This window comes from Pristis pectinata, chromosome 4, assembly GCF_009764475.1.
Source record: "Pristis pectinata isolate sPriPec2 chromosome 4, sPriPec2.1.pri, whole genome shotgun sequence".
NCBI lineage: Eukaryota > Metazoa > Chordata > Chondrichthyes > Rhinopristiformes > Pristidae > Pristis > Pristis pectinata.
The window spans coordinates 61,614,270-61,631,269 of NC_067408.1; the positions used below are offsets into that span (position 1 = coordinate 61,614,270).

The 17,000-nt window shown below is 44.5% G+C and overlaps 1 protein-coding gene across 1 annotated transcript in view; it reads right to left on the reverse strand.

Moving 5' to 3' along the window:
* grk1a (G protein-coupled receptor kinase 1 a) overlaps positions 1–13,428 on the reverse strand; it is a 36,083-nt gene extending 22,655 nt beyond the window's left edge. The window contains exon 1 of the mRNA XM_052014095.1: positions 12,727–13,428. Coding sequence (XP_051870055.1) covers positions 12,727–13,428 — 702 coding nt within the window. The remainder of the gene's footprint in view (positions 1–12,726) is intronic.
* Positions 13,429–17,000: the final 3,572 nt, after the last annotated feature.

Consider the following 17,000-nt stretch of genomic DNA (forward strand, 5'->3'; position numbering starts at 1 on the left):
GCCGAATCTCCTTAAACTTCTAAGGAAGTAGAGACACTGGTTTGCCTTCTTCATGGTTACACCTATGTGCTGGGCCCAGGATAGATCCCCCGAGATGTTGACACCCAGGAATTTAAAGTTGCTCACCCTTTCCACTCAGACATTTCAATGAGGACTGGTGTGTGTTCACCTGATCAGTTCCTTGGTTTTGCTGACATTGAGCAAAAGGTTGTTACGACACCGCTCAACCAGCTGACCTATCTCACCGCTGTACGTCTCCTCATCACCATCTGGGATTCTGCCAACAACAGTGGTGTCATCGGTGAATTTGTAGATGGTGTTGGAGCTATATTTAGTCATGGTATCCACAGTAACTGGGGCCCAGCATCCAATGCCTCAGAACTGTAGACACCTTCCCAGCCCTCCCTTTGTAATGATGTCCATCACCTTACCTCCTGTGGACAGTGATTATGCAGTATACCATAAGGTATCCCTGGTATCCACTGTATCCATTAGCCATGAGGGACCCTCCTCATTGCTTACCACACCAGGAGGGTGTAGAGTAAAGAGTTATTATAGTCCATGTCACTTATGAGCTGGACCCTGGTAAACCATTTTAGGAAGACTGTGCTTACAATGATGTTCTTACATTTGATATTGTTAAGAACGTCTGCTGGTTGGTCTATAGGTAATATTGTTAAGAATGTAATGTCAAGAATAGACACAAAAGAGACTGCAGATGCTGTAATGTGGAGTAACACACAAAATGCAGTGGGTCAGGCAGCATCTGTGGAGGGAAATGCACAGTCAATGTTTCGGGTCAAGACCCTTCATCCAGACTGGAGGGAAAAGTCCAGAACTGCACACAATACTCCAAGTGCAGTCTTCTCAAAGTCTTGTACAGTTGTAACATGACGTCCTAACTCTTGTACTCAACGTCCAAACCGATGAAAGCAAGCGTGCCACACGCCCTCTTCTTCACCTTGTCTCTGTCACCACTTTCAGGTAAGTATGTAGATGTACCCCTACTCTCTGTTCTACAACACTCCCCAGAGCCCTGTCATTCACTGTGTGTGTCCTGCCCTGGTTTAACTTCCCAAAATACAATACTTCACAACTTGCCTGCGTTAAATTCCATCAGTCATTCCTTTGCACTCTTTCCCAGCTGATTTAGATCCTGTTGTAAACTTAGATAACCCTCTTCACTGTCCACTATACCACCAATTTTGGTGTCATCTGCAAACTTACTAACCATGCCACCTACATTCATATCCAAATCGTTAATATAGATGACAAACAACAGCATTGATCCCTGCAGCACACAACTGGTCACAGGTCTCCAATCTGAAAATCAACCCTCCACTACCACCCTCTGATTCCTTCCAGCAAGACAATTTTGTATCCAATTGGCTAGCTCACCTTGGATCCCATGTGATCTAACCCTTTGGACTAGCCTACCATGCGGGACTATGCCAAAGAAAATGCTAAGTCCACGTAGACAACATCCACCATCCTACCCTTGATAATCCTCTTGATCATCTCTTCAAAAAACTCAGTCAAATCCATGAGACACAATTCCCAACATACAAAGCCACGATGACTATGCCTAACCAGTCCTTGCCTTTCTAAATGCAGATTGATCCTGTCTCTCAGAATCCCCTCCAGTAACTTTCTTACCACCGATGTTAGACTGTCTGGCCTAGTTCCCTGGGTTGTCCTTCCAGCAAATAAAGGCACAACATTAGCCAATGTCCAGTCTTCCAGTACTTCACCCGTGGCCAAGGTAGATACAAAAATCTCTGCCAGGGCCCCAGAAGTTTCTCTCCTTGCTCCCCACAACATTCTAGAATACAGTTTTTCTGGCCCTGGGCATTTATCTACCTTTATGTGCCTCAAGATCACCAGCAACTTTTCTTTTCTAATGCTGATATTTTTCAGGACATCACTGTTCTCTTCCCTGAACTCCCTAGCTTCCATCAACTTCTCCACAGTAAATATAGACAAGAAGTATTCATTTAAGACCTTACCTATCTTCTGTGGTGCCACACATAGATGACCACACTGATCCTTAAGGTGACATATTCTCTCCCTAGTTACCCTTTTGCTCTTAATATAGTTATAAAATCGCTAAGGACTCCCCTTTACCTTATCTGCTGGGGATAATTCATGTCCTCTTTTTGCCCTCCTGATTTTCTTCTTAAGTGTGCTCCAATATCCCTTATCCTCCCCCAGAGATTTGCATGATCCCAGCTGTCTATGCCCTATTTACTCAGATGTGCAGCATTACACAGACTGTACAACATTAGCAACACATTACACAGACAAAGAAGCTCAATCTTATCTTAACTGCCACATTATTTCAAACTATCAGGGAAATTCCCTTCTCCCACCCATCCCTCCCCTACTTTCTCTGCTACGTGGACTAACTCGTTTTTGTGTAAATGAAAATAAAATAAAATTCAGATGCTGGAAATCTGAAATAAAAACAGAAAGTGGTGGAAATATTCAGCAGGTCAGGCAGCATCTGTGGAGAGAATTGGCTGTCTCCCCTTCCACAGGTGCTGCCTGACATGCTGAGTATTTCCAATGTTTTCTGTTTATATTCATTGTAGATTATTGTTGTATGAGAGGGGTCACTGGGCCTCAGCTGGGTGGTCCTGAGCACCGTCTCAGGTGAGGGGATATGACCTGGGAGAGGACTAGAAGAATAAATAAAAAGATGAAGGGAGACACCCTTGTCTGCCTATCCCCTCTGCCCCCTCCCCTCACCTGGATCTACCTATCACCTGCTGGCTCTTGCTCCACTCTTGCCCTCCACTTTTTTTACACTGGCTATCTCCCCTCTATCATTCCAGTCCAGAAAGAAATGTCAACCGTCCATTTCCCTCCACAGATGCCACCAGACTCGCTGAGTTCCTCCAGCATCTCATGTGTTGTCCCAGATTCCAGCTTCTGCAGTCTCTTGTCTCTCTGTAAAAGCTGTTCAATGCTGTTTCTGTGTGTGTGTGTGTGTGTGTGTGTGTGTGTGTGTGTGTGTGTGTGTGTGTGTGTGTGTGTGTGAGGAGTCATACCGTACCTCACTCAAGGAAGTTGTCCACATAATTGAGCAGGATTCAGGAGAAAGCACTCACGCTGATTGAGCCCCCTTTACCCTGCGCTCGCAAACCAGATTTAATTCTGAGCCACATGAGACTGCAGACGCTGTAATCTGGAGCAACACACAAAATGCTGGAGGAACTCAGCAGGTCAGACAGCATCTGTAGTGGTCAGTGGTCAGTGGTCAGTGGTCAGACTCCTTCTCGTTGGAGATGGTCATTGCCTGTAGCATAAATGTTACTTGCCACATATCAGTCCATGTTGTGCAGGTCTTACTGCAGGCTGCTTCATTTAGAGTCATAGAGTGATAGAATCATACAGCACGGAAACAGGCCCTTTGGCCCAACTGGTCCATGCCATCCAAGATTCCCACCTAAGCTAGTCCCATTTGCCTGCATTTGGCCCATATCCCACTAAATCTTTCCGATCCATGTACCTGTCCAAGTACATTAAATGTTGTTAATGTACCTGCCTCAACCACCTCCATATACTGACGATTCTCTGGGTGAAAAAGTAGCCCCTCAGGTTCCCATTAAATCTCTCCCCTTTCACCTTCAACCTATGACCTCTAGTTCTTGATTCCCCAGCCCTGGGATAAAGACTGTGCGCATTCACCCTATCTGTGCCCCTCATGATTTTATGCACCTCTAAAAGATCACCCCCTTATTCTCCTGCAGTCCAGTGAAGAAAATCCCAGCCTGCTCAACCTCTCTCCATTTGCTGAGGAGTTGTGAATGGAGCTGTGCAATCATCCCCACTTCCAAAGCAGCTGAAGATGGCTGAGCCCAGGACACTGCCCTGAGGAACTCCTGCAGTGATGTCCTGGGGCTGGGGTGATTGACCTCCATCAACCACAGTCATCTTCCTCTCTCTGAGGTACGACTCCAACCCTTGGAGTGTTTCCCCTTTGAAGCCCACCAATTTCAGTTTTACCAGGGCTCCTTGTTGCTCACACTCAGTCAAATTCTACCTTGATGTCAAGGGCATTCACTTTTACCTCACCTCTGGAACTCAGCTATTTGGACTGGGGTAGTAATAAAGTCTGGAGCTGTGCGGTCCTGGTGAAATCCAAACTGGGCACTGGTGAGAAAGTTCCACTTGGTAGCACCATCAGTGATACCTTCCATCACTTTGCTGATTGAGAGGGTGGACTGACTGGACAAGAAACTGCAGAGAGTTGTGGACACAGCCCAGTTCATCACTAAAGCCAGACTCCCCTCCATGGACTCTGTCTACACTTCTCGTTTCCTTGGGAAAGTAGCCAACATAATCAGAGACCCCTCCCACCCCGGGAATTCTCCTCCCTTCCATTGGGCAGAAGATACAAAAGCTTGAAAACAACACCAGCAGGTTCAAGGACAGCTTCTATTCTGCTTTTATAAGAATCTTGAACGGATCTCTTATTCGCTAAAGATGAACTCTCGATCTCACAATCTACCTCATTGCAGTCCTTGCACCTTATTGTCTCCCTGCATCCACTTTCTCTGTAACTGTAACACTATATTTTGCATTCTGTTATTGCTTTTCCCTTGTACTATCTCGATGTGCTTATGTTTTGAAATGATCTGCATAGATAGCAAAAACTGCATGCATGAAAAACAGTTTTTCACTGTGTCTCGGTATATGTGACAATAATAAACCAATTCCAATTCCAACTCCAATTATCTGGATCAGATTTGTCCTGCTTTTGTGAAGAGGACATACCCAGGCAATTCTTATTTAGTGAAGACGCAGGAGACAGCAGATACTGGAAATCTGGAGCAACACACAAAAAGCTAGAGGAACTCAGCAGGTCGGGCAACATCTATGGAGGGAAATGGACAGTCGACATTTTAGGTCGAGGCCCTTCATCAGGACTTTCTTTCTTTCTTTCATTACCAGCTCCTTTCTGTAACAGTCAATACTGACTACATCTGGTAACTCTGCATATTCAAGACTTTTGGCCATAATATAAGCATAAAATCTAAGCAAAATAGTACAGAGGAAAGAATCCTTAGAAAATGCCTCATATTCTTATTAGGTTCAGTAAAAAGGATGCTTCTGAATGGTATCTTTCATAACTTCAGTCTAATACAGCAGACAATAAACAGTTAAAGGTTAGGTTTGGAATACACATTGTGGCCATCAGAGACTTAAAACAAGCATCATGGAATAGAAGATTGGACAGCGTGTTCAGCCTTAACAGACAACTGGAGGTAGCGATGTACAGGATGGTGATGGTTGGTGAGGCTCTCTGAGAATGCATGGGAGTACAAGCCAGGAGGCTGATGACAAACGGAGGAGGGGTGAGTTCTTTGGGATGGACTGAACACAAGAACCCAGGAAAATAAGAGCAGGTGTAGGCCACTCGGCCTCTCAAGACTGCCCCGCCATTCGATATGATGATGGACTCCTTTTCTGTGACAATTCCCCACAACCCTCAATTCCTCGATCTTTCAGATAGCTATCTATCTCCACAAATATATCTAATGATCCAGTCTCCACCACCCTCATGGGCAGAGAATTCCAGAAACTCGCCACCCTCAGAGAGAAGGAATTCCTACGCACCTCAGATTTAAATGACTGATGACCAGATTCGGAATCAGAAATTGTCCTGAAGAGCCTCCTAAGGCAATTAATATATGGACAGCTGGAAGCAGATCAAGTGAGCTGTGATAACATAGGGGCCAATGCATTTACTTTGAAGACATCCCTGGTAAAAACCAAAGCCTCCTCAACTCCATGGACTGAAGAGGTTGTGGTCCTTGTACACGCTGTCAGGAACAATCAATCACGTGCTCCTCTGCACCTGATTGGTTCAGTACTGATAACTCTGATGCAATGCATTGGTGAAGTGGGAAGTGGAAGGTGATACTGTGGCAACCAATAGTCCAGCTGTGATTGGACATAAATGGCCCAAATGAATTGGACTTAGTTTGGATTGACAAGAAGGAACAGTGTCATTGGAGGAGAACGGGAATAGGAGGGAGCTGGGTTCTGGACACAAGATTTAATTCTTCATTGAACCCCCAAACAGGACAAGAACCTGGGGTCACAGAGAAACCCAAGGACTAACACTCACAAGAAGAGCTGGGGGCCCTAAATCTGACCTTGTGTCAAGCTGTGAGTGCTTGTATGTTGTCTTTGCAATTAAGAGTTTGAATAAAGCTAAGTAAACCTTCCACTGGGTGTGTCTCAAATAGAAGAGCAAACTCAGCACAACAAACTTTGGTAAATGGACAATGTGTGGTTAATAAGTTCGATGAACTGTAGGTTCAGAAAATGACAGGGACATCTGATTTGATAGTTATGGTGATAGGCCTTGAAAAAAGGAAACTTAATATTCACAGTTATAAGGTATCCAGGAAAGATAGGGAAAGGAATCATTGTGATCTGTGTTCCAACCTGACAGCAGGGTTGAAGAAAGTTGACGGGCAGTGAGAGAGCCGTGGTGTATTCATAGGTCATCCAATAAAGGGACCAGGGTAGTGAAACATATTTGCAAAGAAATTAAAGAGGACCAAAACCTGGAGAGAGAATGTAACTATCCCAACAGTGGATGTGGAAATGATTGAGTTAAGGAGTGAACAAGGGTAGGAGTTTTTGGCTGTGTATTCAGAAGGATTCTCACCATCACTTTTTTCTCCCCCTTCAGGAAAGAGCCACTGTCAGGGACTGAAATGGAAGTGGTGGGGAATGTCAGAATATTGGAAATAATTACCATGACATCGCAGAGCCGATGGAGAGGGCAAGCAGCAATCTAGAACATAGGTACTTAACTTGGGGGGTGGCAAATGTCAATGGACTGGGGAGGTATCTGGCTCAGATATACAGGAGCCTATGACTGGCTTGCAGAAATGAAATGGATGAATGGGTAACCTTCTTACGGAGGTTAGGGAGGTTGAGCAGATATGATAGCAACATTTAAGAGGCATTTAGACAGGCACATGAACAGGCAGGAAATGGAAGGATATAGACCACGTGCAGGCAGATGGGATTAGTTTGGATTGGAATCATGGTCGGCACAGATATCGTGGGCCGAAGGACCTGTTCCTGTGCTGTACTGTTCTATGTTCTATGTTTTACAGAGTCTTTTTTTACAGAGTATGCAACCCCATGTGGAGAAAGGAAGGCTTGGGGAATAGGAAGCCTGGAGCGAAGGTTTGGGGAATAGGAAGGGGTAGGAAAATGAGACCTTTATCAGGCAGTGATTTTGATAGTCGAGGAGAAAATGAGGGTAAATGAGGAGAAGGTGCTAAGGGAAATAAGAAGGAAAAGGAACTGCTCGAGAATAAATTGTGTGTGTAGAATAAAATGGGATTAATGTAGGATTAGTGTAACTGGGTGATTGATGGTTGGCATGGAGTTACTGGGTTGAAAGGCCTGTTTCCCAGCTGTATCCCTGTAAAACTCCCACAGACAGGATTATGTTAATGAGCAGATAATTTATCTCAGTGATCCCGGCTGAGTGACAGGTAATATCATTTTAGAATTGGCAGATGACACAAAACTCGGAGGTAAACAATGAGAAAGTAATAAACCCTAAGGACATAGAGTTAGCAGACACATTGCAGGTAAAATCCAACACACAAAGGCATGAGGCGATATATTTTGACAGGATGATTGATGAGAGGCAGCTCACACCAGAGGGCGATTTTAACCATAGTGCCTGCGCACAAATCTGATGGTAGTAGGACCGGTTAACAAGGCATGTGAATATTTATTAATAGTGGATTAGAACACAAAAGCCTGGAAGTTATGCTAAACCTATGAAGCAAACAGTTTGGTTCTGGAAAGGTCATTAAGGCTTTGGAGAGGGTGCAGAAGAGATTTACTTGAATGGTTCAGGAATGAGGGATCACAGGATTGAGACAGGATTATCTTCCATTGAGAGGGGAGATTCGATAAAGTGGTTTAAAATGCTGAAAGAGTTATATAGAGCAAATAAAGAGAATCTGTTTTCAATAGCCAATGACCAAAGATTAGAGGTAACTAGGAACCAAAGGCAGCATTTTACACAGTGATTTTTAGGGTTTGGGATGCATGGACCAGCAGATAAAGATCCAGTCACTGCCTGGGGAAATGGATAAAATTAGGGAAGTGCAAAGAACATAAAAAATTAAAAAACACATAAAAAAGGACAGAGCCTGGAATGCACTGCCAGGACAGCAAAAACTCTCGGTTGATGTTAATGCTAACCTCTGCAAGAAGGTTACCCGTTGATCCATTTCATGTCTGCCAGTTGAAGCAGATACGATAGCAATGTTCAAAAGGCATTTAGACAGGCACATGAACAGGCAGGGAATGGAGGGATATAGACCATCTGCAGGCAGATGGGATTAGTTTGGATTGGTGTTATGGTCAGCACAGACAGCGTGGGCTGAAGGGCCTGTTCCTGAGCTGTACTGTTTGATGTTCTCTGTTCTAAATAAACAGGACAAAGTTGGAGGAAAGTTGGAGGATTGTTGACAAGGGAATGGGAATAGCTGGATTGCTCCTTGAAGGAGGCTAAGAAGGTGGGATGGCTGCCTCCTGTCTCCAGCTGTCCCATTCACCAGCAGACACCATTTGATAAGGATCTATCACTGGCCATTCAAAACATCACTTGCTTCCAGCATAAACTCCCAGTTAATGTTAAAATCCATGTCCTATGGCAGGAACAGGAGAGGAATTAGGGTGCAGAAGAGGTTTACCAGGATGCTGCCTTGATTAGAGGGCATGTGTTATATGGAGAGGTTGGACAAACTTGGGTTGTTTTCTCTGGAGCAGTTGAGGCTGAAGGGAGACCTGATAGTAGTTTATAATATTATGAGAGGCATGGAGTAGACAGCCGCTATCTTTATCCCAAGGTTGAAATGCTAGAAATACTAGAGGAGGTGTATTTAAGGTGAGAGGGGGAAAGTTAAAAGGAGGTGTGCAGGGCAAGTTTATTACACAGAGAGTTTGGGTGCCTGGAATGCACTGCCAGGGGTGATAGTGGAGGCAAATCTGCTGGAGGAATTTAAGAGGCTCTTAGATAGGCACATGAATGTGCAGAGAATGGAGGGATATGGACATTGTGTAGGCTGAAGGGATTAGTTTAGTTAGGCATTTAATTACTAGTTTAATTAGTTTGGCACAATATCATGGGGCAAAGGTCCTGTTCCTGTGCTGCACTGTTTTATGCTCTATGTTTTAGAATGGGACTGAGGCAGTGTGGTCCCCATTCTGCAGATCACTCCCTCACCCATATCAAAATCCATCTTGACTCCTGTGTGCCCACAGAGTCTCGGGCTACCTGAAGCGTGTCCAATGACCTCGACCTCAAAATGGGCACAAGGCTCCTTGTCTAGGAGCTGCCAGTGATCCCTAATCTCCTCAATGAATTGGAGGTTTTGCCAACCTACAACAGGCATCTCAAAGCACTGTTGAGGTGTCACCAACACTGCTTCCTCAAAATCCTCCAAATCTAATGGCTGGATAGGTGTACCAATGTCAGTGCCCTGTAACTTGCCAGCGTCCAAGTGCCGATCACTCTCAACTAGTTCCGATTGGCAGACCATATATTCACCTGCCTCACTGTAAGCTCCCAAAATAGACTCACTTTTCTCAGTTCCATCACAGCATGAGATTACCAGGGCTAAGGAAAATACTTCAAGGATGTTCTCAAAGCTTTCCTGAAAAAAATAACATCCCCACCAAGCTCATGGGCATCTCTCCTTCAAAACTGATCAGACTGGCAGACCGTGTATCAAGCACTTTGAGCCTTTCCTCAAAAGAAAGACACAGAACACGGAACAGTACAGCACAGGAACAGGCCCTTCGGCCCACCATGTCTGCGCCAAACATGATGCTGAATTAAACTAAATCTTTTCTGCCTGTACATGATCCATATTCCTCCGTTTCCTGCATATTCAAGTGACTATAAGATCGTGGCCTCTTAAACACCATGATTGTATCTACTTCCACCACTACCCCAGCAGCCTGTTCCAGGCACCCACCACTCTCTGTGTAAAAACTTGCCCCACACATCTCCTTTGAACCTTCCCTCTCTCTCCTTAAATGCATGTCCTCTAGTATTTGACATTTCTACCCTGGGAAAAAGATACTGTCTACCCTATCTACGCCTCTCATAATTTTATAAACCTATCAGTTCTCCCTTCAGCCTTCGATGCTCCAGGGAAAACAACCCAAGTTTGTCCAACCTCTCCTTATAGCACGTATCCTCTAATCCAGGCAGCAACCTGGGGAACCTCTTTTTCACCCTCTCCAAAGCCTCCAGAATGGGGCCACATGGAGGACAAGTGGTAACAGCAGTGGTAACACCCGCCTGTCCCATCGAGCACGCAAGGGCTCACACTGAGGGGCACACAAAAATAGTTTGGTTCACTGTCCAGTCTCCACAATTGTGATTCTCCTCCCTGCACCAGCCCTATAGAGTCATAGAGTCGTGTAGCACAGAAACACGCCCTTCGGCCCACCACATCCATGCCGACCCTTTTTGCCCATTTACAGTAATCCCCTTTGCCTGCATTAGAAGCACTTCCTTCTATGCCTTGCCTCTTTAAGTGTCTATCCAGTAGCTGCACTCGACCAATCGTGAGACCTCATTAATTGTCTGTCTTCCAAATTCACTTGAAGCCAGGCCTCTAAGTTATGAGTCAGACTCACCACTGCCAGAATGAGTGGCTGATCCCCAAATGTCTTTAAAATGAAAAGAAGAGGTACATTCGAACTTTAAATCAACTAGGCACAAGATTCTGCATGGTTCCCGTGGCAAATGCTCTTTATGGTAAAACCATCCCAACATAGTTCAGTGTTTCAGAGGGTATTAAGAGAAAATAAAGACTCAACTGGTCAAAGTGATGTGGTCACTTGGGACTCTCAAGTCTGTGAGACTGTTCAGTAAAATGATGCTGATCTGTATCTTAACTCTATCCAATCACCTTAACAGCCTTGACTAACATAAATCTGTCCATCTCAGTTTTGAACTAAGCCCTCACAGCCCCAGCAGCAGAAGGTTTCATTATGCTAGAAGCACTATATAAATGCAAGTCATTGTTGTTTAGAGAGCTCCGAACTTCCACTACCCGGTGCTTCCCGACAGTACTCATGACCTTAGTTTTGTCTCCCTTGTTCCTCATCCCCTCACCAGAAAATATAGATTCTACCTAATTTCAGGAAAGCCAGGTCTGGCTCCCACGTACATCAAAGTGGGTTTGGAACTCACAGATCACAGAAGCTGCTGACCATCAGTGCCTGTATCTCCCAATCCCATTTACCAGCACTTAGCGTGTAACTTTTTGTGCCTTGCTGATACTTTTTAAATGTTACGGGAGTACCTTCCTCCACCATGCACTCAGGGACTCCCTGCCAGATTGCAATCATCCCCTAGGTGAAAAAAATTCTTCCTCAAATCTCCTCTTAATCACTTACCATTTACCCTAAGAATGCCCTCTGCGCTAAGGAGAAAGGTTTTTCACTATCCACCCTATCTATGCCCCTCCTAATTTTGTACTCCTCTATCAGGTCCCCCCTCAGCCTCCTCTGCTCCTAGGAAGCAAACCCAACCTCTCCAGTTTCCCCTCATAACTAAAATGCTCCATCCCAGGCAACACCCTGGGGAACCTCCTCTGCACCCCCTCCATTGCAATTGTGTCCTGACCAGATCCTCGCTTGTTATTTTCTATTTGCCAATGTTCGTTTGCATTCAGTGTCACACTAGAAACGGCGCACAGCAACAGAAATTAGCATTTGTACTCCCATCAACAAACTTGTCAATAATTTTCACATTTTGTAAGGTATTTTGGCACACTTGCCTTTATTGGTGAGGGCATTGAGCACAGGAGTTGGGATTTTATGTTACAACTGTACCAGATGTTGGTGAAACCACACTTGGAGCATTGTGTGCAGTTCTGGTCGCCCAGCTATAGGAAGAATGTCATTAAGCTGGAAGGGGCGCAGAAAAGATTCACAAGGATGTTGCCGGGACTGGAGGGCTTGAGTTATGAGGGGAGACTGGATAGACTTGGTCTGTTTTCCCTGGAGTGAAGGAGACTGAGGCGTGACCTTATAGAGGTTTAGAAAACCATGAGGGGTGTAGAAAAAGTGAATGGTCATAGACTTTTCCCCAGGGTAGGGGAGTCTAGATCTAGAGGGCACAGGGTTAAAATGAGATGAGAAAGATTCATAGCGACCTGAGGGGCAAGTTTTTCACACAGGGGGTGGTGAGTATATGGAACAAACTGCTAGAGGAAGTGTAGAGGCAGGTACAATTAAAAAACATTTGGGCAGGTACATGGATAGGAAATGTTTAGAGGGATATGAGCCAAACCAAGGCAAATGGGACCAGCTCATTTAGACAACTTGGTTGCATGGATGAGTTGGGCTGAAGGGCTCGCTTCCATGCTGTATAACTCAATTTCCCCCAATAAACATGGGCTGATGCTTTGGGTTTATGCCTCTGGAAACTGCCACAATGATCGTATCCTGGCAGATGTTGCTAAGACTTGGGCAGGGTCTAATCTGGTCTGAGGTCAGGTTCAGAGGAAGGTTATTGGGATGATCCTTTCAGCAGGTCACTGTGCCCCTTTATCCAATTACTCTAACCCATATCTTGTGCAGGATCTCAATTTGCATAATTTCTCTCCCCACATCAGTGCAAAGCTCGAGCTTCGATCTGCCCAAACTTACTTGGTTGCCTTTCCTTTTCTTCAGCCTCTTCTTGTCCAGCTTTTTGCAGGCGTATAGTTTCCCGGTCGCTTTCATCTGGCAAGCAGACACTTCGCCAAACCCTCCCTTTCCCAAAACCCGGAATTCCAAGAACCAGTCCTCTCCAATGGGCTGGGCTTCCAGCCACTTCCACTGCAGAAACCTCATGAAGTACATGCTCTCTTTGTAACCCTCAAAGGGACTGCTCTTCAAGAATGTCATGGTGAGCTCCTTACATTCCTTGAAGAGGTCATCCCTCACATTCTCACAGTCCTCCTTGACCCTCAAGATACATTTCTCTTCCAAGTGGCTACAGAAGAGCTCTGCCCCCGATTCCAAAAATTTGCTGATAATATCTCGCGCCTTCTGAACTCTTTCTTCATCTTCTGCTGTATCATAGTCTTCAATGTCTTTCCACAGCTCATAGGCTGGCTTGTATTCGGCAACAGTGTCCAAATACTGTTGGAATAGCCTCTTCCCAATGGGCTGCTTGACGCAAATACTCTCAAACTCCGTGTCAATCTGATCCTTCAGACTTTCACTTTGGGTGATGTGTGGCAGTTTGAGTTTGGCTCGGTACTTTTTATCTCTGGTCATATGGACGTTAGAGGTCCCATCAAAACTGCCCCGGGCCGAGATGTAGGCGGAGTTGGCTACAACGGTCTGCAGGCTCCCTAAATCCATCCTGCTTTGCTTTTATTTTACTTCTGGGGAAGCAAGGACATGAGAGAGAGAGAGAGAGAGAGAGAGACGCCTCCAAAATCCGCGAGGGAGCAGAGAACAGCGCAAGGACTGGGTGGTGAATTCCCAGACACTACGGTCCGTTCAACAACCGCCCAGATGAAAGTAACCCCGGGAGTGTGCTGAAAGCTCTCGGCACTGACATGACTGACCAAGCTGAAAGTGCCACTGAGGCTTCATGTTACACTTTACAGATCCCTTAATCTTAATCTTTTCCAATTCCATTCCGCCTTCATTACAGCTGATGGGCGAATAGCAGCATCAGAAACAGACCTGACTCAACATCTTGGATAAAGACGTTATCCACTTAAAAATAATTCCCACACCACGCTCCCTTGTTACTGGTGTCTCCTTGTACCTTTATATCGTTGTCAATCTCTGTTAGATCCGTAGTAATCTATAATTTTAGATCTATATTATTCTCCTGTGGTAATTCTACATTACTGTCAAGTGATACATCTGTTTGAATTTATGACACGGTTTGAGTCTAATCCTATTCTTTCCCCATTGCTTTGATACCCCACCCACTCCGATTGCACTCCCCTGCCGTCCCTGTACCCTGTAATTTTGTACACAGGAGACACAAGAGACTGCAGATGCTGGAATGTGGAGCAACACACAAAAAGCTGGAGGAACTCAGTGGGTCAGGCAGCATCTACCGAGGGAAATGGACAGTCGATGTTTCAGGTAGAGACCCTTCATCTGGACTGAAAGATAGAGGGGAGAGAGCCAGTATAAAAAGGTGGAGGAGTTGAGAAGAGCTGGCAGGTGGATCCAAGTTTGGGGGGGGGGGGGAGGGTGCGGTTAATAGGCAGATAGAGGAGGGGGGAGTGCGAATGGAGCCAGAAACTGGGAGGAGATGGGTGGAAGTGGCAAAGGGCTGAAGATGATGCAATCTAGTAGGAGAGGAAGGTGGAACAAGGAATAAATTTTGTACACAGTCTGATCCCACTCTATGCCTATCTATACCTTATCCCATCCAAATTCCATTCTCCTGATACCCTTTAATATCCCATCAATATAATCCCACTCTCTTGGTCCCCATACTCTTTCATATTACACCAAACCAAATCTAATCCCATTATCCCAAATTCTCTTAATTTATTACATCCGACCACTGTACTATCATGCCCATTCTAATTCCACTCCCTTACTCAAATCAAGTGGAGTTTATTGTCATGTGCACAAGTACGGTGTAGTACAGGTACAAAGAAAAGCTTGCAGCAACCTCACAGGCACACAGGTACAGACAACACACGCAATATAAATTATACATAAGTTATACAAGACAGTAACAATAGGGAAAAAGACTGCGCCAAAACAAGACCTTAGTGCAAAACAAATGACACAATCAGAGAAAAATCCATGGAAAATATCGAACACAAATAGGAGAGTGAGATTAAACTCTTAAACAAGAGGTGATCTGTAGTGTTCCATTGCTGAGGTAGGGTTAGGGTTGTCACTCTCACCCACACCCTACAATATCCCACCCAACCTAAGTTAATTTTACTCTCCCCATACAATTTAATATCCCATCCAGTTTAATCTCACTCTCCTATTCACGTTCTATGTACATTTTATATCTCACCAGTCTACTGCCCCTCCCCTACTCAATGTCCACCTATTCAATATCCCACCCAAAGTAATCGTACTCTCCTCACCTCCCCTATATTAATATCACCACCTATATAATCCACTCTCTTGTTCATTTCTGATCTTCCCAAGCCATATAATATCCCACTCTAACCCATTTTCCTGATTTCTCCCTGCACTCTTTAATATTTCACCCAGTCTAATCCCACTCCCAAACCCTCTTCCCATATCCCTTAATATCTTCAGCTGTCTAATCCCCTGCTCACTCCCCCACCCTTCCATTCTCTTCCCTGCACCACTTTATCCAATCTAGTTTAATCCTGCTCTCTCCCCACACACTTTGATATCCCACCTTGTCTAATCCCACTCCCCTTCTATCTTCCTGCATCCTTTAATATCCCACTGTCTCTAATCCCCTGTTCTCTCCCCAGATGCACTGTTATCCCATTTTGCTTAATCCCACTCTCCTGTCTAATTTATTTTCAAATATTATGTTAATCTTCCTTTATATTTTTGGCGTTATCCTTCTCCTTTTGACTCCACTTTAGAATACAGAACAGTACATCACAGGAACAGGCCCTTCAGCTCACAATGTTGTGCCGAACTAATTAACCTAGTAATTAAATGCCTATCTAAACTAATTCCTTCTACCCACACAATGTCCATATCCCTCCATTTTCTGCATTTTCATGTGCTTATCTAAGAGCCTCTTAAATGCCTCTGTTGTATTTGCCTCCACTACCACCCCAGGCAGCACATTCCAGGCACCCACCACCCTCTGTGTAAAGAACTTGCCCCTTGAATTTACCCCCCCTCTCACCTTAAATGTATGCCCTCTAGTATTGGTCATTTCGACCCTGGGAAAAAGATACCAGCTGTCTATTCTATCTATGCCTCTCATATTCTTATAAACTTCTATCAGGTCTCCCCTCAGCCTCCGTCACTTCAAAGAAAACAACCCAAGTTTGTCCAACCTCTCCTGATAGCTCATGCCCTCTAATCCAGGCAGCATCCTGGTAAACCTCTTCTGTACCCTCTCCAAAGCCTCCACATCCTTCCTATAATGGGGCAGCCAGAAATGAATGTAATACCACAGATGCTGCCTAAAGGCAAGCATGCCATACACCTTCTTTACCACCCTATCAACCTGTGCAGCCATTTTGTGGTTGGTGCTGTGTTAGTTATTCACACTCAGAAATCAACACTTTGGAAATCAGTACATCATCCACTTTGTCACTGGACATTGTCCAATTTATTTCCAAGACAGCCACTTATAGGAGTATATCAATTTGATGTCTGATCACAAATAGCTGAGTAAATAAATGGTAGATCATTTTTGCACAGCTCATGTATTTAATCTTCAACATTTTACAATAATTTTTCATGCAACAGACTCTTAAAAAACAATACTCAAGATACAAGGGGCAAATTTTAAAATGTAAGAAGCCTCACATTATGAGTTTTTGACCTTGCTCACAACTGATTTCTTACTGTTGGGAACTTTCAGAGAAATAATATATTCTGAGCATATGCTCCATTTATCTAGAAAAGTGATCACAAAGAAATAAAACTACAGCTTAAACACAGCACATCTACCATCAGAGTGCATCTGGTGGCAGGACAGGAAAAACTAAAACCTTCAAGATGGTTTGACTATGATATATATAGACAGATTCCATCCATAGATGCTGCACTGAACTCCTGATCTGGTACAAGAATAGCCACTTTAAGGTACTTACAGTGAATAATTGTTTCCAGAGAGCAGTGACAGACACCTTAGATGTTCTTCTAAGGCAAAATTTAGCAAGGCTATTTGGTGAAGTGAATAAGAACTAAAGCGTAAGAAAAAAAAGCATGCGAATAAAAGTGTGCTTTAAGTGAATTAAAGCAAGCTTGCCTTCATCAGTCGGGGCGCTGAGTAT